Below are 21,574 nucleotides of genomic sequence, written 5' to 3'. Positions count from 1 at the left end.
TAAATATTTTAATTAAAAATCAAAACAAAAAAAATATTCTCTAATAGAAACAAACAAAATTGGGAAAACTGCCCAGACGTAACAATGTAAAAAAATTATCAACATTAGTTATTAATTTAGTATGGAAACCAACCAGGCAAAATAAAATAATCAATTATTTTTCATTAAAATTATTTTTTTCTTTACTTAAATGTCATTGTTTACAATGTTATCATATTGGAAAATAAAATAAACAACAGTTTAGATAAAACAAAAATGGCTGACAGCTAAAGTAGACATTCGAATTTCGAAAGTGGCTCCCCGCGAGGCGATACAGACACGGCAATAACAAACAAAGAAAGAAAAAAACTCAAGTAACAACTAACAATCCAAAAAATTTTTAAAATCGGCATTTTTGTACGGGAACCGAGTCCATTGGATAATTAACTTTTAATTAAAATTCATATTTTATTACTGTGTATTTGTAATGGCATTTTTTACAATGTAAGAAATTTGAAAATAGAATACACACAACAAAAGTTTAGAAAACAAAAATGGTTGACCGGTTGACAGGTAAACGTAGACATTCGAATTTCGAATGTGGCTCCCCGCGACTCAAAGCAGACGGGCTGACTCACACTCGCGAGCGCTTCCGCCTGCGCTGCGGGCCGATAGCAAGGTCACCGGCCGCGCACACACACACGCGCGCGTCGCCACACGGCGCGCACACAGCCGCGCGTGAAAGTAGTGAGAGTACAGTCGCGACCAACTCGTTATTGCAGCGTTGTTTGTTTTAATACGAGCGATAAAATTAATGTAATTGCACTATAACATGTATATTTGTATGTATAGGTATACATAACATACATTATTGTTTTCCGAAGAGAAGTTAAAGAAAGATACGAAAGTTTCTGACTATGTGTACCTATGTATTTGTTGAACATTTTGAATGATTTTGAAGAAACGAGATTGAGGACTCCAGATCTTACTAATTAAACGTGCGAAAGTTTCTAAGTAACCTATGTATGTCTATGGATATATTTGTTATTCTTTGACACGAATATTTTGAATAATTTTGAAGAAACAAATCACTGAGAGATAGAGATGGGTTTATACATAATTCGCACATTTGTGCGACGGTTACTTTAATCTATGAAATTAAAGAGTATACGGGGTAGTAAAAATAAATACCTACATAAGTATCTAATGTAAATCTAATGTCAAAAAAACATAACCTATGCATTGATAGGTTATGTTTTATACAAGACACACGATCAACTAGTCATAGATTCGCGTCGCGTCGCATCACTGTTTATTATAACTTGAGTCACAATAGATAATAATAGAAAATCTACTTGAGTGATAAAATTAATTAATCTGTAATATAACATACAGTAAATACACATATAGTAACTAGATGTTATTTAAAAAAATAACATCTAGTTACTCTAATTGATTATTAATCAAATTTATTTTCATAAATTTAAGAACAACTTAATTATAATTATTATTGGGTGTGAAATGACTAGCAATTTATACCTCATTTTTAATTAATCTGTTGGTAAACAGTACTCATCTAGAAAGGCTATAGTATAGTTACTAAGTACTGTTATTATACTAGTAATGTTTTTAAAAAAAATGTGAGGTTAGAGGATCTGTATGAATAAGTAATATGGTCAAGCAAAGCTCATGCAATGGTGCTCATGCATGCAAAAGGTTACAAGTAAACAAGAAACAAAGAGAAATTCAAAACCTCTTATCGTATTTGAACCATCGAGCATTACATGCGCCCAGTATGAACTCAAAAGTTTTGATTAAATATGTCTTTGCTTTTTTTTACGCAATAAAAAAACAAAGACGCCATTGCACGTTTTGTAATAAAAAAAAAACTATGCACAAGTAATCTGCCGAAACCAAAGTGGCACACACTGGCTCAAGGCCGTCACAGTACATTCACGTATGTGCGTGTGCGCCTAACTTCTAGTCTTCATTTTAAAATTTTTGTCTGTCTGTCTGTTTGTCTGGGCTAATCTCTGGAACGGCTTAACTGATTTTGATGGTACTTTCATTGGAAAATAAAACAAAAACAAAGGTTACCCGGAAAAATCCATAGTTTCGGCAGGTTTAAAAAAAAACGAATTTGTGGACGAAGCCGCGGTCATCCACTAGTTAAAAATGTTTGTCGCAGGCGCTATCGGCTAGTGGTATCAAGGTAGTGACAAAATGCCAAGAGGCCGTCAAAGCAAGTCTATTTCTGTTGAAATAAAATTCGAGGTCGTGGTTTGTGAACGCGGTCTGCACTTAGAATTGTTGCAATTTTTTCACTTTGCCCCACTTTTTTTTATAGCCACGATAATTTTGAGAAAATTATAATCCGCTTTTTTGTACTAAATTGACTACTTTCAGAACAAAGGCAGATTACTTTAGAATTGATAAGCTAGATAAACTATCCAATTGATTTTCAATGGTCGATTTTGAAATACTAAAGTATATTTAATAAAAGTAATCTAAAATCGGTATTAACTAACGTTGAATTTAAAAAATACAGAACTTTCCTACCATGTCCGCTAATCTTCAGTTTAAAGAAAAGTTACAATTAGAATTACTCTAACACAATAGAGTTCTACAAGTGCGATTTAATTCATGTAACAAGAGCTTGAATGTCATCCAGTGGCGTGCACAAGGTTCTTAAGTAGGGTATGCATTATAGGTAAAATTTGTGCAAAATGGAAAATTAATCCTCCAATAACATGTGTCTAATAAATTCTCAGGGTATGCATTGCGTTTATGCATCTATGAACTGCACCACTGAAGTCATCATCACAATCCATTTCCATTTTATACCTATTGTCTTTTTGAGGGTAAAACCCCTTTGTTCCAATATTGGTACCTCTAGTAGTTGGAGTATAATACATAGACTATGCCAGCCCATGCAAAACTATAATAATTAAATCAAAATAATAAACAGAAAAAAATATTGAAAAATGATAAAAAAATCTAAAATTAATTAATTGTACTAAATATAGCAAAAAGAATGTTCATTTTAGGATCGAATAAGGTTAAAACTTGAAATGCATCGTGCATGACCTCAGTCCTCACTAACTGTGAAACTAATGGCTAATTATAATTACTGTAGATCAGCGATTAATCACTATCATCCGGTTTTGAGCAAACAATGAGCGGGTCGAGATCCTATTTCGACACTAGTTTCAACACGAAACAACTGTTAGCTAGAATTGTTGTAAAAGATCTATGGGCAGATAACAAAAGCGATTGTTTTTGATCCTTATTTGGAAACCACCGGTGGTAATTAATAACAGTTTAATTGAAACTGATCTCGTTTTTCTAATACGTACCACGTTATATATAAGATCAAAATCATCATTATCAGCAGATAGACGTACTGTACGGCCTTCTAAACATTACGTTACATCTTAGACTGCATCGTCACATCACAGTCAAGTCTAAGGTCTGAGTGAAGATGTTTTGATTCCAGAAGCTAAGTTTTAACTATTTTATTACCAAAAGTACGTGACGTCCAAAAATAACAAGACTTATAAACGAAATAACGATAAGAAAATGAGTTTACATTTGAGATAGACATACGACGCAGTGGCGAAAAATGGAATTTTGATGAAGGTAAGCCATCCCAAAGAAAAGGAAATTCATACCCCGTAATACCAACTCCGGTTTCTCATTCATAAATATTCATTACAATAATGAATATGTATGTATGGATTTTTAAAAGGTAATCCCGCAGGAATCGGCCTATATAGCTCAAAGCAGAAACATGAATAAGAAGAATAAAGATAGCCTTCGTTTCTTGATAATGAAACTGTCACTAGCTCCTGAGCTATAACAAAATGCAGTTTCACGATAATTGCAAGAATTCCAGCGTGGGCATTATAAGACCGTTACTTTAATCACAAACACAACAATCAAACAGACGTCTGACCGTAATATTATATTCAGATCAACACAATCGCCGCCCACACGTCGTGTTTGTCGTCTGTCGAAACCATTATCATTGGAAGGTGTGTCTACTGTCTACTCAAGGTAGTACGTTATGTATGAATCAACGCATTGTATGAAACAGAACAAACCTAAATAGATTAACTTTCAAAAATGCTTTGCAATTTTATCGAATTCTAAAAAATTCGCTGTGAAGAGTTGAGTGTGCATAATATGATGATTCTGTTCACAGTTTTGAACTCAGCATTCAGATTATGATTCTGGATGTTGCCAGGTTTTTATTTTATGATTTTAAAGAAATCGTAAATGGACTGAACAAATAGCAGGTAGGTGCATATATGTATACTCGTATCTGTTCCATACGGTTTGTGTCATGCTTATCTTTGTGTAGGACAATCAGATAAACCAAGAATGTTCCTACTTACCTACTCAGTATTCACTATTAGTATTAATATATTTAGAAAACTACATACTCGTAAGTAGAAGAGGTGCCTCACTTTTTTATATTCTTTACAAGTTAGCCCTTGAAGCAGGCTAACTTGTTGGGAGTAGGATGAAAATCCACACCCCATTCAGTTTCTAGACGATATCAAACCGGAACGCTAAATCGCTTGGCGGTACGTTTTGCCGGTTGAGTGGTAACTAAACATGGCCGAAACCTCCCGCCAGCCAGACCTGGACCAATTAAGATAACTTAATCAGCCAAGCCGGAGATCGAACTCAGGACCTCCGTCTTGTAAATCGCGCATACCACTGCGTCACGGCGGTCGTCCAAAAACTAATAAACAATATGAAAATGAACTCTATAAAAGCATAAAAGCCCTGCATATCATAAAGACTTAAAAGACGTTACTCTATCAAGTAGCTTTCGCCATAAAGCACTGGCAAGATGAAATGTAACTTAGATTATAGTCAAGCAGTTTTGGGTGATGCCGTAACTGACATATAAATTCTCTTCACAGTTTACTTTTCATTGAGTTCATCATACCTGTACTTGTTCCTAAGGTACATACATACCGTTGCGAGACATATGATACCTCATAGGTGTTAGCACAGAAAAGGTAATGTTCTAAGTGCCTGTAGTAACCAGACCTTCATCATTTTATTATAGCTGAAAGCCATTTTTTTTAAATTGAAATGATTTAACATTTATCAACTTATGCATGCTCCATTCTTTTCTATAGGTATGTATTTACTAAAACAGGTGTGGTAGAAACTAGGGACGTTGTATCTTAGTGGCTATGGAAAGTAAGTAGCAGATTTCAAAGTTCCACACCCTCAACCGTCAATGCACAAAGGGGATTTTGGAAAATCGTAGGGATGACATCTGGCTAATTGATTTGGTGCATTTTAGAGTTTAATTGCTTAAAGTATAATACATTTTATTCAATATAGTTTCAAGTGAATTGGAAGCTAAGCAAGTCTTTTGAGTAATTAATTCGATTTTCTCGCTAGACTCAATCAAAAATTTTGGTAAGGTTGCCTTCGTTTTACTAAAGCATGACTTGACTTGACTATAGGTAGGACTGACTGACGGACACCGTTGGACGATGAACATTGACCATTTTCACACTAATAGAGCAAATTATTTGCTTCTCTTCCACAATGGTTGTCTGGAAGAGATCGTTCTTTAGCGATCTCTTCCAGACTTTAGCGATTTAGAGCGATAAGAGAAGACCGATAATTTGTACATTAGTTTCTAAGTCTTATTATAAGTTATTGTTTATTTTTGTTTTTAATGTACAATAAAGTATATTTCTTCTTCTTCTTCTATTGGAAAAAAAAATCATTACATGACGACATGGATTATGGAAAAAACTGTGAAGCGCTAATGTAAAAAATTGCACAAAGCGAAAAGGTATATATTTTTTTTTATATTTTTATCAGGAAAATAAGAGTGAGGTAGGTCATGTCCCCATACGCTAACTTAGCTCCGTAAACCTTCGATACGTCAAAGTTTAAAATCTGAACCTTTAACGAAGTTTTTCATCCGATCTGGACCTTTCTAACATACCTCCTAAAGTCACCATGTAAATACTCCATAATTACCCACCGTACTTTCAGTTTTTATAAAACAACGAAGTTCTGGTCATCCCAGACTCCTGCTCTATATTAGTATTTAATATAAGATGCAAGTTATTATGCATGTGTGTTTATATTAGAAACGTGCTCAAGCTAAGGACATTGGTAATCGCATAGCAAGACGCTTGTGGAAGCGAGCTTCTATGAAATACCGTTACTTAAATGCAAATTTAAATGCCTTGGCATCTTTATATGTAGATACAACTTAAGTAGGTTGTTTAGATTGGAGTTTGGAAAAGTTTATAAACTAGATTTTAAATTAATTTAACGATTATAAAAGTAGGATATAATTTGAAGGAGAATTACATATCCTACCTACCCGTACAAAGAAGTAAAGTGTTTTTAGTAATGCCCTAATATATATCTTTTGTATTAAAAGTTATTCCATATTTATATACAAACATAGGCTATAGGCTATATCAAACGGTAAAAATATAAAATATAAATAATTATCATATACCTACAACCTCTACATAAGCTTATTCTTTAATTTACCTTTCTTTTATTTACTAATACGACTAGTAAAATAGGTAAGTTTAGGTAAGCAAGTAGTTAACAATAACTGACAGCATGAATTGTAAATTAAAAAAAGAAACAACTTAATAATTACCTATTAATATAACGAAATATAAAACGCATCTAATACGCGATCTCGCGAAAAGTTTAACTTTACAAATAAAAAAAAAACAATTAATCAGTGAAGTGCGCGACAGTCACCCAAACAAAACTCAGGGACGTCGAGCGGCGAGGGGCGGGGGTGAGCACCCTTCGCGTCACGTGACGCGCGACCTTCAGGCGGCGCACCGACCTTGAGCGCCGCTCGCCCCGCGCGCGGGTCAGAGGTGAATGCACGCCAACCCCCCGCGCGCACCCGCCGCCCACCTCGTCCTGCTACGGACCCGAATGCCATCTAATGCCACTCACCTCGCTCCCGGCTACACCATGGCACCCAGGCGCCACCCACCAACATCCCGGTCTCATGCACCCTGCCGCCGCGAACAGGTATTAGCGACGCGGCACACCTTTCCCATAAAATATCACCGACAAGTTTATTGACATCGAGTCGCTACTCGCAACTCGCTCGCACAATTGCGCAAATGTATAATTTTTGTAACTTTCCAAATCACACTATGTTTACGTTCGAATAAGAAAACACTTATCTCGCAAAATAAAACGTCCGTTCACTCAATAAATACTTTTTGTAAGGGAAAACATTGAACACAAGGGTTTACGCTAACAATAATAATCACACCATGTCCTCTCACCTCCGCAAAACAAAGCGGAATAAAGTCAATCGAGCGAACTGACATCTAGCGAGTCATACTGCAAAATAAACATTCGAACATGACATCTAGCGACAGGAAAGGAGTTTACCTTTTTCGTTTTTGCTAACAACCCAATAGAGGGAAACACAAGTACAAAGATAAGGAATTATTTATTATTTTTAGGCGTCAATAATTTTATTTTGCTTCATTTTATTTTTTTTTATCAAAATAATCTAACATACTCTTACAAAATAGGAATGTAAAAAAGAAACAATTATTGATTATGAATGACAGTTTTTAACTACTGTTATTAATAATCTGTATCGCAGAATGTCATTATTTAATGTTGCCACACTTAGGGTATTTACATGAATTGTGGGATTGATAACTGTAGTTTAATTTAAAAAAAAAAAAAAAGAATTTATTTGTTAGCATAACACATAACAACAGAGTAACTTGGAATTTTTATAAACATAATGTGTAACTGTTATGTTTTCAACTATAATTATAAATGTTAGTAATTTAAGTGTTTGTAACAATTTACAGATTACATTTAGCTTTCGAATGGTACTAATTTCGCAGTATAATAATTTGGCCAAAAAGTTCCATATCATTGAAATAGGGGAAATAGTTCAAATTGAAATAATGTTGGAATTAAAAATATATATGAGGTAATCATAACAACTTAACTGGCAATTCCTTTATTTACAAAAAAGAGAGATCAGCTGTGAGCTGTCGTTTACAATTTTAATTAATTTTGTTTTATTTTCGTGTATTATTCCACCGCAGTGACGTTGTATGAGGATAATTTTTTTCGAGTGATTATTTTTTTTGTGTGTGACCATTCGGTGATTCAATACATAATTGCCTGAAAAGATTCACGTGATATCCTTGAGAGGCGAGTCCATTACTCACTAATTAAATAGATCTATCTGTTATATTCAAGGCTGAGGCAATAAAGCAGTGTTTCGCGAGTTTAGTGACTATTATGACAGTTTTTAATACATGATGGGCGAAGATTGCGATGGATACGGAAGGACGGCGAACAAAAATATACTCTTGAAAATTGTTATATTAGGCGATGGAGGGGTCGGCAAATCGTGTCTAATGAGCAGATTCATATCAAACCACTTCGATGATCACAACTTTCATACGATAGGCGTGGAGTTCATGAACAAGGTGGTGGAAGTAAACGGCAAGCAATATACTTTACAGGTAACACTTTTTACTTTAGAACAACATTAAAGATTTTTTTGCTCATACCAGAAATGTATAAGAATGTAAGGTCTGAACATGAGATATATGGTTCTGCTGTGTACTTAAACATATTCCAATGTGATTACAATTTATCAGCATGTTACAATGTCAGGGCGGACTAGAAGCACATAGAATTTAACTAACGGACGCCCACAACTTTATCCCATGGATTTTCAGGGATAAAAAGTAGCCTACGTGTTAATCCAAGGTAAAATCTATTTCCATTCCAAATTTCAGCCAAATCGCTTCAGTAGCTACAGTGTCAAGGAGGAACAAACATACTTACACATAAACTTTCGCCTTTATAATATAATTGTGATATGATTTATCTTGCGTATCAACATTAATGATGGATGGTATCAACACACACTACTATCAAAATTAATGAATGTCAGGAATTAATTATAATTAATTAATCTCTAAGTATTAAAGACCATAAGAACAGCATTAGTACTGTATGATTATGAGAACTGATAAAATCAGTCTCAGATTAGTATAATGTTTGGAAATGTAAGAGATTTTGGAAAATTTAACCCCTATAGCATGAATAAATAAAGAAAATGAATAAAGGGGAAGAATGTCCAGTTGCAGGTATTTACTAATCTATCAAATTCATGCAGGCAAAGATTTAAAACCATTTATACTCTGAGATAATTTTGTGTTATTAATGATAATAAATGTAGGTGTTTTATGTATTCAGCCTGTTAGCAACAGAAATTGCTTGTTTCCTTTTAAAATTTATTCATTGAGCCCAATGAAGCGTAGATTATATGTAATTTCATACCATTGTCTTGCATGTCAGTAATAAATATTCAAGATAATTTAGTAAGATCTTACACTAAATCTTTTATAAACAGGTACACAATAATAGATAAAAAATTTACACTTATAAGAGAATTTTATGCTTATAATAAGGCATGAAGCTGATGTCAACGGAAAACTTTATAGATAACAGGCTTAACAAATCTTGATAAGTATAGCCTTTAAAAGCCATACTTTTGTCATGACACTAATATTATAAAGGCAAAAGTTTGTGTCTAAGTATGTTTGTTCCTACTTTATGCTGCAGCTTGCAAATTGATTTGTCTGAAATTTGGAATGGAAATAGATTTTACTCTGGATGGTTCCTGTGGAAATTTGAAAAAAGTGAATTGCACATGGATGAAGTTGTGAATGTTTGTTATAATTTTTTATCAAGATTGATAAAAAACAAATATATACATATAGATAGAAGTAACAACCTGTTACATATATACAAAAAATAACAGAAATTCACTCAAAAGTTTTTAGGGTTCCTTAGTAGAACTATCACCCCTTAAAGGGATTGTTATGTGTTTCCAGTGACCCTGTTTATAAGAAATCATCCATATTCACCATTTCAATTCACCTATTTCAATATTTCACATGAAAAATTTTCAGCAGACATTACTTAATGACAAAAGTCTGGAATTCATAGGTTCATACTTGGACCATTATTATAAATTTTTCATTAGTATTGTACAGTAGACATTAGGCAATTAGTAAAGATAGTCAGTTCCCTTGTTATGTGAAACACTAGGTATTTCAACAGTTGCAAGGGCAAACAATATAATTTAAATATAATGACTTTTGAAATAAGAAACAAGTTGTAGCAGTTTTTTTTAATATCTTATGTTATCATTTTACAAACCATTACCTAATGATGTAAAAGTAGTTTTATTACCAGTTTTTTAAGTAAATATATCTTTAAGTAGATATAATCAGTGTGCATAAAAAATTATGTGTAACTTAAAAAATGCTGGACCAATGTTGATAATTTTTTTAGAAGTTTTTTTATGAGTTATTTTACTAAAGAATATAGGTAGTAGGTTAAAATATATAGTGAGAAAGACACTGGATTATTTTTCCCGGTCGGTTCCACAATTTTTAATAATAATTGAATGTACATATAATTCTAAATTTTAGAAATTATCCTCTTATGTTAATAAATTATCCTATAACATATTACCTTGTTCAGTTTGTACAACTAAAAGCACCGAATAGACTTTCGATAGGAACTGGCTTTAGTGTGTTACTTTTATATCAAAATGAAGTAATGGAGCTCTTATAAAAATACTGTGTTCAAGTGTGTCAAGACAAACAGACGGACTGCTTCCGTGGCGCAGTGGTAAGGGCGGTGGATTTACAAAACGGAGGTCCTGGGTTCGATCCCCTACCCTAACGGCAAACATGTACCGCCATGTTATTTATCTACCGGAACGATCGATCGGTTGAGGATCTGGATCCTTAAAACCTGCTACCTCCCAAAGCCACCAAGGTCGAAACTCCATAATCTGCTACTGTACCTCCTTTTGGTAGGGGCATGAGCTGACAAACTTTCAGCTTTTATAAAATAACGAAGGTCTGGTGTTCACAGGCTCTTAGTTATTATTCACAGTGCCTATTTTAATTGTTTCAGATCTGGGACACAGCTGGTCAAGAGAGGTTCAAATCCTTGAGGACACCATTTTACAGAGGGACTGACATATGCATACTGGCATATGCCATTGACGACAGAAGTTCGTTCAACAACATCAAGACATGGCTGAACGAGTTCCTGCATTACGCTGGCGTAAAGAACGGAATCGAGAAGTTCCCATTCATTGTTGTCGGAAATAAGGTAGACATAATTTTATTGCTTGCAGTTTTTCACAAATCCCGCGGGAACCATGGATTTTTCCGGGATGAAAGTAGCCTGTCCAGAGTAAAATCTATTTCCATTGCAAATTTCAGCCAAAGTCGTACCGCCAAGCAATTTAGCGTTCCGGTACGATGTCGTGTAGAAACCGAAAAGGGGTGTGGATTTTTATCCTCCCAAGTTAGCCTGCTTCCATCTTAGACTGCATCATCACTTACCATCAGGTGAGATTGTAGTCAAGGGCTAACTTGTAAAGAATATAAAAAAAAGAAGCTGCCGCGCAAAGGAGGGACAAACATACACGCAAACTTTCGCCTTTATAATATTAGTGTGATTATGATTTTCATCAGGTTTTTATAATGATAATTGGTACTGATGGCCTAATATGGACCTGGGGACCCCAAGAAAATTATTTTTTCGTTGACAAGGTTTTGTGCTAAATAATGAGATTTATAAAATATAAAATGTAAGGAAGGTGTTGCGTTATTTTTGAACTTTTATCGTGGACTACAGAAGCAGATGTACTAGTGATTACAGAGATAAAATAGCCTATGACATTGACCTTTAACGTATTTTTAACCGACTTTAAAAAAAGGACGAGGTTCTCAATTCGTCTGTATGTTTTTTTTTGTATGTATGTTACCTTATTACTCGAAGACGCCTGGACCGATTTGAATAATTTATTTTTTTGTTTGAAAAGGTATACTCCTGAGGTGGTACCATTTTCACCATTTCAGGATCTGATGATGGGATCCTGGAGAAATTGATGGGAACTTTCAAAAATCGTAGGGGCAACTTTAGCGTTTTATACTTTTTCCATTAGCCACTTTAAAAAACTACAACTGAATGAAGGTCTGGAGTCGATCTGATGATGGAGCCGAAAGACACACGAGGGAACTCTTCAAAATATGTTACCCCCTACAACCAACTTTACCTCTTTATAATAATAATAGCAGAACCTCGCGGATTCACTCGCGTGGTTCCCCTTTGGAATAAGGAGATACAATATAGCCTCTAGCACTCGGGGATAATGAAGCTTCCCAATAAAAATCGGATTATTAGTTTCGGAGCCTAGTCGATACAAACAAACAATCAAATCTTTGCTCTTTATAATAATAGTAAATTAATGTATATTATTTATAAAGGAGATGGTCCATTTCAGGTCCACTCTTGTACCCCGTATCATTAACATTTAAAAAATACAAGGAATTTGTTAAAATTTATTAAACTAAATAAATCTAACTAAATAAAAAGTAATAAGTAAAATAAAAACCCAAGTTTTTGAGTTATATCAAGATGGCGCCCTTAGAGCAACTATGACATGACAGTTGACAGCAAACGTCAAATCGATTAATGCATTGAAAACGTCATCTATCCGCCATTGATTGATATTACCCATATTGATGTTGCATTTCTTGGGAGATAATGAATATTATTTCGAAAGAATTAAAGTAAGTTCGTAGATTTGTATAATCAAAAATAGTTAAAAATAATATCTTCTTTTATTTCCGCCAGGGTACAAAATTTTGGACCATCTCCTTTAATGTATATGATAAATATATTAAATTCCTCCTTTCCAGTCAGACGTATCATCAAAAGACAGAGAGGTGTCGCACGAGCAGCTGAAGCAGTGGTGCGACGAGAACAAGATCTCGACGTACTTGGAGACCTCGGCCAAGACGGACAGCAACGTTGTGGAGGCTTTCTCGCAGTCCGTGCAGAGGTGGGCTATTTTACATTTAATAGATATAGTAAAAAAAAAATAACAAAAAAATACAACCGACTTCAAAATCACAAAAATGTTTCTACCAAACTAAAAAGCAAAAAAAAAAACATCATATGTGCTACCTTCTGATCCTATAAAAACACTACTTTATCCTTTACTCGCATACATCACTCACTCCCCATTTACCCCTACGAAATATAAGCGATGTATTGGCGTCGTGGAAGTATTGTTAAATTGATGTTTGAATCGGATGGAGTGCCCCACTGGTCATGGTGGGAGATTCGTTGTTGCACTGGGCTGTGTCGTTATTGGCGCGATTGCCCATTGAATAGCAAATCTAATGTCGTAGATTCGCAGGCGGGAGTATGTTGACACCGACAACGCTCGGAAGTTGAGCGTGGCGAGGTGAAGTCGCGCAAAGTGAAGCAAAGTTTGTACATTATTGTAATCGATTAACTTCAAACAACTTCGCGAGTTTTTTTATTGCGGTGTATACGATCAAAGCGTAACAGACGACGAATAGCGTCTTTGCTCTATACTAAGAGTATGATAAGATTAATCAATCAACATTTCGTCACACCCACAGGTGGGCGGACTTGGAGCAGAAAGCAGAGAAGGAGCTGAGGATGTACCATCACCCAGACACTGTCACCCTGCACGGCTCCAGCGTCTCTTCTGGTTTCCGAGCGACGTGTTGCTCGAGGTTCATGTCTGACACATAATCACTTGCATTGACCTATAATCTACATTCATTCATCTGTGGTCTGACACATAATCACTTGCAATGACCCAAGAGATCTGCATCCATAGATCTGCGGTTTGACAAGTGACCCTTAATCACTTGCATTGACCTATGATCTATGTTCATTCATCTGTGGTCTCACACATAATCACATTGAGCTATGATCTACATCCATTAATTTGTGGTCTGACACATAATCACTTGCATTGACCTATGATCTACGTTCATTCATCTGTGGTCTGACATATAATCACTTGCAATGACCCCAAGAGATCTACATCCATTTGTCTGCAGTCTGATAAATAATCACTTGTGTATCAAACCAATCTGAGGAGCTGTATTATTTTACATTCAATTGTCTGCGGTCTGACAATAATCATTTACAAGGACCAGAGAAATCTACACAAATCCATTCATCTGTGGTCTAATACATAATTACTTGTACCTAGTTGTAATTACTAAACAGTTTTGCACACATTCGTCCGCAATCTGACGCATAATCACTTTTATTGAATACAGATCTGTATTCTATATCAATTTATTGGTCTGACGCATTAACCTATGATCTACATCCATTCATCTACGGTCTGACACATAATCACTTGTGTGTGATATACAAGTGATTATGTGTCATCAATATTAGGAGCTGTATTCTTCTACATCCATTTGTCTGCAGTTTAACAAATAATCATTTACAATGACCAGAGAGATCCACACACATCCAATCGTCTGTGGTCTGATACTTAATAACCAAAGAGTTTATAAATCTGACGCATAACACACACTACGGACTACAGATCAGTATTCTCTTACATCCACTTGTAGTCTGACACATAATCACTTGGAATGACTAAAACGCTGTATGGTTGTTACAATTTTAATTTTGTCCTTACATTTTTCCTCCGATATAGTTGTTATAGTCTCGTAGATCGGAACTTTTGACATTTTTTAAACTACTTAGCTAGTATGTAATATACAAATCTTGGCAATAATAATTATCATTATCGTACACTTTAAACATGACCACTGAAATCGTGACATACCTGGGTATAATAGGCACGTACGACTACTTTATATCATGTTGATCGTTTTACTGTGTTAATGAAAATCAAATATCATATATTACCAATACAATTTTTTATATCTATTTGATTTTTTTTTGTGGCGGTTAGGACATATACACACTTCTTCTTTTGGGAGTCTATTTGTCTTTGAATGTAAGTACTAGTAAGGTCTACAGACAAACTTCTGTGGTCCCTTAGATGGTACTTGGCTGTACAATTTCGTCACTATAATACTATAATATAATATAATTCTCATTTCCTATAGTCTGATCCATGCTCTTTAGTACAAAATGAAGTCGGTTAAAAAGTTCTCCGTCTCCTATAAAAATGGTTGAGGTGTTATTCGATTTGGAATTGAATATAGATAATTTTTGAAAAAATTAAAGGCCCGCTTGCAAAAATTATTGCAAAAGTTATAAACAATTAACTAAAAATAAAAAAAGAGGTTCGGTTTTTGACTTATAACTCAAAAACTATTTAAGATATTTCCAATTTGATAAAAGATTCTAAAAGAACAGAAATTTTTTAACAAAAACTGTAACCTTTAGAAGTCTGGACAAATATTTATTTAACTAAATATTGCACTGAAAATGGGGTTCCGCCGGCCGCTGATTAATTTTTTTACAAAACTATCTACATTCAATTCCGAATCGAATTTTCCTCACCTCTACCATTTTTATAGAAGACGGAGAACTTTTTTTGTACTTAAGAGCACATGTGGATCAGACTACTAGGCTTGTTGGACAGATTTAAATAACATAGAAAACGCTAGTCTTTTTGTTGATAAAAGCTTAACATCCATGAATTAAGTCAGTTGGTCCCTTGTTGTTTTTTTGGTTGTAAAAATTCGCTTGTATTTAATTATTTAAACATCATTGTTTTATAAAAGTAATATAAAAACTGTTTCTCGGTCTAAACATTGTTATTCTCTGAATAAGCATAATAACAATATGTTATTGAATAATAATATTATGTAGATAATAGATATATAATATCATGTAGAGCTATTTATAATTATACAATAATTTTGAGATATACTTTGAGATTTTGTTCAGTGTTACATTTGAAATACTGTACTTAAAAATGCATTTGACTTAATAATTAAAAAGTACAGCAATCTCGGAATTTATTAGGCGATGTAGAAATCTCGAAATATTCTCTTGTGTTAATAAATAGATATTACCTAATTAATATATAGATACACGGTAGATTATGCTTGCAGAGTTTGTCTGTACAATGATCTTTGAATGCACAGGGCGTCTTACATTTTATTAAAGTCTACTTCATAGAAACAAAATTGTAAAAGTGTAATGGCTCCTTTACACCATCGAACTAGACATATGCAAGTGACACCAAGCGTGTGAATTACAGAATTGCCTATGCATTGCCCATGATTAGCCATGATCGAGAGTAATCGCTGCCGTGTCCGTTTGTCGAACAAACTTCAAAGTAATTTTGACAGATGAATTTATCAAACATGGACCAGACAGCGGTCGTTACGTTTCACCTGCGTTCCCGTTGCCGAGAAGATAAAATATAGCCTATGTTACTAATAATAATGTAGCTTTACTTGGAAAAAATATTAAAATTAAAATTAAAATATTAAAAAAAAAATATGAATCTATCTAAACCAATATTATAAAGAGATAATTTACGTGGTATTGAAGGGTAAAAAACCAATAAAACCAATAAAACCGCTAAACCAATTTTGTAAATTCTTTTACCACTAATAAGCCACGTTATTTGTAAGTGTCATAGGCTATATTTCATCCGCGCATTCTCACGGAAACAGGAACTACGCGGGTGAGACCGCGGGTCATCGGCTAGTAAAGATATAAGATTCATGTTCGATGGTGTAGAGGTGCCATAAAACTATAATCAAAGTCTAAATGGTTCGTCAGGCCTTTGTTTTCGAACTTGACTGACACATTGTCGTGTGTGTGTTTATTAATAAAGGGAGAGCGTGCGATGGACAGGTTTTAGTTATTTTGAATAAGGTGTATTTTCTATGCTCCTGTTACGAGTATACTTGATGGCAACAATGAGGCTTATTGTGACACGTAGCAGGTTCGGGTCTACGCTGCCTAACAAACAACTGAGCTCAAGTCATCAAATACCCTCTTATAGATACCAACACTGATAGCTCCCCTCTATAATAACATAAATCATGAATGTTACTACCATCTGAAATTGAGGAACTTGTAACATTGTATCATGATGTCATTAAAAGGTTGCAAAGCCTAAATTGACAATGAAGGGGCAAAGGAGATGGTCCAAAATCGATGGAGCCCAGGATCAGTCATTGTACCTCAGCGGAAATAATAGAAAATATTTTTTTAAACTAAAATGGGTTATAATGGCAGATTGATGACGTTTTCAATGCAGTAGTTAGTCGTTTTGATGTTTGCTGTCAATTGTCGTGTCATAGTTTCTTTAAGGGCGCCATTTTGATATAATTCCAAAACTTGGGTTTTAATTTTCTTTATTTCTTTTTATTTAGTTATATTTATTCATTTATTTGTAAATAAGGAAAAAAAAAAAGGACTTATTACTCCTTATTTACAAGAAAGGACTAAAAGAGGATATAGGAAACTATAGACCCATAAGCCTGCTCTCTAATATTTACAAGGTATTTTCAAAAGTCATTCTAGAAAGAATAAGCAAAAATCTTGATGATAACCAACCTCGAGAACAAGCTGGCTTTAGACAAAACTACTCGACCTTGGACCACATTTTTGCTGTAAAACAAATAGTAGAGAAATACAATGAATACAACAAACACCTATATTTGGCATTCATTGATTACTCTAAAGCCTTTGACAGTGTCCTTCACACAGCTATATGGAAGAGCCTGGAACAACAGGGGGTACCCTCAAAATATATAAAAATCCTGAGAAACATTTACTCAAATAGCGAAGCTAGGATTCAGCTAGAAACTCTAGGCAAAAAGTTCAAAATTTTGAGAGGACTAAGACAAGGAGACCCCTTATCACCGAAACTATTTTTAGCTGTTTTAGAGAGTATCTTCCGCAAGCTGAACTGGGATAGCTTCGGCATAAATATAAATGGTGTTAAATTAAATCATCTTAGATTTGCAGACGATATAATCTTGTTTGAAGAGGATCCCACACACCTTGAAAAAATGATAAAATCACTTAACAATGAAAGCACAAAAGTGGGCCTCTCAATGAACATGGATAAAACAAAATTGCTTACTAACTCGATTCAAATACCTATGCAAATAAATAACCACCCATTGGAATATGTGAAGGAATATATTTACCTAGGACAAGTTATCTCCCATGAAGAACAAACAACTAAAGAAGTTAACAGAAGAATAGCAAACGGCTGGAAGAAGTACTGGTCACTAAAAGAAATCATGAAATGTAACGAGCTAAGCATGACAATAAAAAGGAAAGCTTTTAACACCTGTATACTGCCAGTTATTACATACGGATGTGAAACATGGGCACTCACTAAACTCCACAGAGAAAAGCTAGAACGCTGCCAAAAAGCCATGGAAAGAAGCATGTCAGGTATAAAAAAGCAGGATAAAATCAAAAGCAGTTATATCAGAGAGAAAACCCAAGTAGTCGATATCCTATCTCGAATCGACCAGTTAAAGTGGCGATGGACCGGTCACATGATTCGAGATAAGCAAGGCAAGTGGAGCACAACCGTGGCTGACTGGTACCCTAGAAACGGTAAACGGAGCAGGGGACGTCAGTCAACGAGATGGGTAGACGATATAAAATTAACTGCAGGTAACCACTGGAGGAGGGTAGCACAAAATAGAACGGAGTGGAAAAGACTGGAGGAGGCCTATGCCAGCAGGCACTCCAAATTACTGGACATAATATAATTTAAATGTGTATTACTCAACTTGTATATTCGGAATAAAGGGCTTATTATTATTATTATTATTCATTTATTTAGATTTTAATAAAATCCTTTTATTTTTTTAATGTTAATGATATGGTGTACAAGAGTGGACCTGAATTGGACCATCTCCTTTTTTGATTTTCATTTGGGTTGATAAATCATGTTTTCTGTCTGTGTTTTTCATATTACCTCAAAGAAAATGTAAAAAATACGTTTCATAATTGGCCATGGCCTATGAGGGTCTTAAAGTCTGAAACCAAACCGATTTATGCTTCTATAAATTAACAAAGATCTGGCCATCACATATAAACCATACACGAATCATCCGTCCGATTATGTCTCGATATTTACTAGTAGTAATTGCTGTAAATAGTTTTTAATGTAATCAGTGTTTCTCCCACAATGAGTGAATTATAATTAGCAATAATAATTATACATATTGTATTGTTTACTTGTGTAATCGTTGTTTATATTGTTTATTTATTGACATCTTTTTGTATATTGTTTATACATTCAATTATGATTGAATGTATAAACAATATACAAAAAGATTCTTAATTAAATCTGCTTGTTTCAACATGTATTATAATTTTATTAATATCGATTTTTTATGCTTTACAATATGAATATGTAATGTACCTATGTTCTACACAGAATATTTTCAATATATTTAAACGCGTTAATCAATACATTCCGAAAGTATGAAAACATATCAATAGTAAAAAAAAATATCTATTATATTAAGGTACATAAATCATAATTGTTGTAAGAAATAAGTGAAAAATGCCTAAAAAGTAGTGTGACTTCCAAATGTAACTTTTTGCTCTAAGTCTAATGTGAATCTCAGACCAAATACATAATTCGTCTGAGCGTGACATGTACCCGTTTTTATTTTTATTTTAAATAAAAAATTAAGTTTAAAAACTATAACCCGACTTAAAAAGGGGTATAAAAAGAATGAAACAAGAAAATATAAAAATAGAGAAATGCATAATTGTACAATAATTGTCAAGGTAGAGATTTATCATAAGGTGGTGAAACCAATGATTTTATACTATTAGATATGTCACTAGCGCCTCGAAATTGAGGCGAACAAAGTTGGCTAATTGTCTCAATTTCATTTAGTAGCTTATTAAACAACGAAACAAATAAAATACTTACTTAAATATTGTCTTTAATGTCGAGTTGTGTCTTCAGGAATTGTAAAAACTATATATTTTACTGGTCAAACCCGATTTCAGGACAAACGTTTTGCCTAGGCCAAACTAGTTCTTCATATACGTGATAGGATTAACTAGTAGGTATAGCCTATTCCAAACTAATCTGTCCTTAGCCCGATAGGTTAAACCAGTTTAGGCGAGTCTAACTAATTTTTCTAGTAAAAATACGTACTCTCTAAAATAAACTGGTATGGCTTAGTCTAAATATTATAGTATTCTAAAAAGTCAAAATAAATAGATAAACCGAAATGAAAAAACTGAAATACTTCATACTGATGCCAGTGCAAGAAGGCAATAATAATTTACCATTTAAAAATAAATTATAATTTTAATAATTGAGATACGATTATTGCTTCTATTAAAAAAACACTTTCTCGTTTGTAATACCAGTTATCCATAACCTTTATTGGCGAATCGCTATGGTTTTAAAAAAATGATTATTTTTCCAATTATGGAGCATTTCATTTCAGTATATCTATTTATTTTGACTTTCTAGAACACTATAATGTTTAGACTAGGCCATACCAGTTTATCCTAGAGTGTGCGTATTTATATTAGGAATAAATAATATAGACTAGCCTAAAACGATTCATCCTATCGGGCTTAGAATAGATTAGTTTGGACTAGGCTATACAAACTAGTTAATCTTATAGTGTAAAGGAAGAACTAGTTTTGCCTAGGCAAAACTAGTTTGACCTGAAATCAGGTCTAGCCGGTAACATATATACATAAATATTTATAATGTAAGTAAACACAAAATTATGCGTGTATGCGACTCAGTGGAATAGCTATATTCGAATCACTTTTTGTAGTGATTTTGTATGCATGTAACATATCTAATAGTATAAAATCGTTGGGTGAAACCGACCCTAATAATAACATATCGAATCTCATATAGATTTATTTTTGTGATTCATTATCATGGTGAAGGATATATTTTGGTTGTGATTTTATTTTGCCTTCTGGTTGTTGCCAAAAGAATGGCGTGATGCTTTTGTACAGTTAGTTACTGCACAGTTGTACAGTAAGTTTCTTACTCAGTTTTATAGTTTACATATTTTTATAACTCTTAAAAACAATCTCATCTGACATACTTATTATGATGATAAAATAATGTATCTGTGGAAATTAAGTGCGAGCATGTTCACTCTTTTTTATTCTGTCATGAGCTACGAAGTAGTTCTATCAATTACCGTTAGATGGCGATTTATGTAAACGTCGGGGAAAATAACACGCGCTACAAAGATGCCTTTTCGCGAAACGACCTCAGCCCCTACAACAGCGAATTGTTAAGACCTTACTTCATAGGATCATTTCTATAGTAAGCGCTTCACGAGACTCACACAATATGTGAGACCTTATCAGCCATGTTGATGAGATGTGGCGCGGTGTCCTGAGCGTGAGACGGACGATGATCGCCATCGGTGGGGCGTCATCAGTCTTCGATGATCGTTCACTCGACCCCTTCGGGGGTTGGGCGTGGGATGCTGTCGCTATCTGAGTGGCTTTTTGAACCCCTTGTGGTGGTCACACACACATAGATTGTAAATGAAAATGCTACTTAAGCATTTTCGTAATTATGACGAAGTCAATACGGGCGGTTTGTCGCCAGTCGTTACCTAACCGTTGTAACTGATAGTCAATATAAGTGTTTTATCAGTAGAGCCTACTATTATTTATCACCCATAACCGCTACCCGGGACACGACATACCTTACTCAAACCCAAAT

The 21,574-nt window shown here is 34.2% G+C and overlaps 2 protein-coding genes and 1 non-coding gene across 3 annotated transcripts in view; 2 read left to right on the top strand and 1 right to left on the bottom strand.

The window, feature by feature from the left end:
* LOC112053467 (nuclear hormone receptor FTZ-F1 beta) overlaps positions 1–7,326 on the bottom strand; it is a 64,989-nt gene extending 57,663 nt beyond the window's left edge. Inside the window, exon 1 of the mRNA XM_052881178.1 lies at positions 6,958–7,326. The gene's annotated coding sequence lies outside the window, so the exon portion shown is untranslated. The remainder of the gene's footprint in view (positions 1–6,957) is intronic.
* A 650-nt stretch (positions 7,327–7,976) lies between these two features.
* Positions 7,977–21,505, top strand: LOC112053463 (ras-related protein Rab-9B). The gene is made up of 4 exons (XM_024092872.2): positions 7,977–8,513; positions 10,993–11,193; positions 12,792–12,934; positions 13,524–21,505. The coding sequence occupies exons 1-4, from the start codon at positions 8,304–8,306 to the stop codon at positions 13,657–13,659; spliced, it is 690 nt and encodes a 229-aa protein (XP_023948640.2). The 5' UTR covers positions 7,977–8,303; the 3' UTR covers positions 13,660–21,505.
* Positions 21,137–21,351, top strand: LOC112053475 (small nucleolar RNA U3). Its single transcript, XR_002887389.2, has one exon. It is a non-coding gene; the product is annotated as a small nucleolar RNA U3 (small nucleolar RNA).
* Positions 21,506–21,574: the final 69 nt, after the last annotated feature.

The sequence above is a fragment of the Bicyclus anynana genome, chromosome 4 (genome assembly GCF_947172395.1).
Source record: "Bicyclus anynana chromosome 4, ilBicAnyn1.1, whole genome shotgun sequence".
Classification (NCBI taxonomy): Eukaryota; Metazoa; Arthropoda; class Insecta; order Lepidoptera; family Nymphalidae; genus Bicyclus; species Bicyclus anynana.
This window is presented reverse-complemented; position numbering and strand designations above follow the sequence as displayed.

Coding starts and splice junctions, on each gene's coding strand:
- LOC112053463 (XM_024092872.2), top strand. CDS start 8,304: ATGATGGGCGAAGATTGCGATGGATACGGAAGGACGGCGAACAAAAAT. Junction 8,514..10,992: donor GCAAGCAATATACTTTACAG/GTAACACTTTTT, acceptor TAATTGTTTCAG/ATCTGGGACACAGCTGGTCA. Junction 12,935..13,523: donor TTCTCGCAGTCCGTGCAGAG/GTGGGCTATTTT, acceptor TCACACCCACAG/GTGGGCGGACTTGGAGCAGA.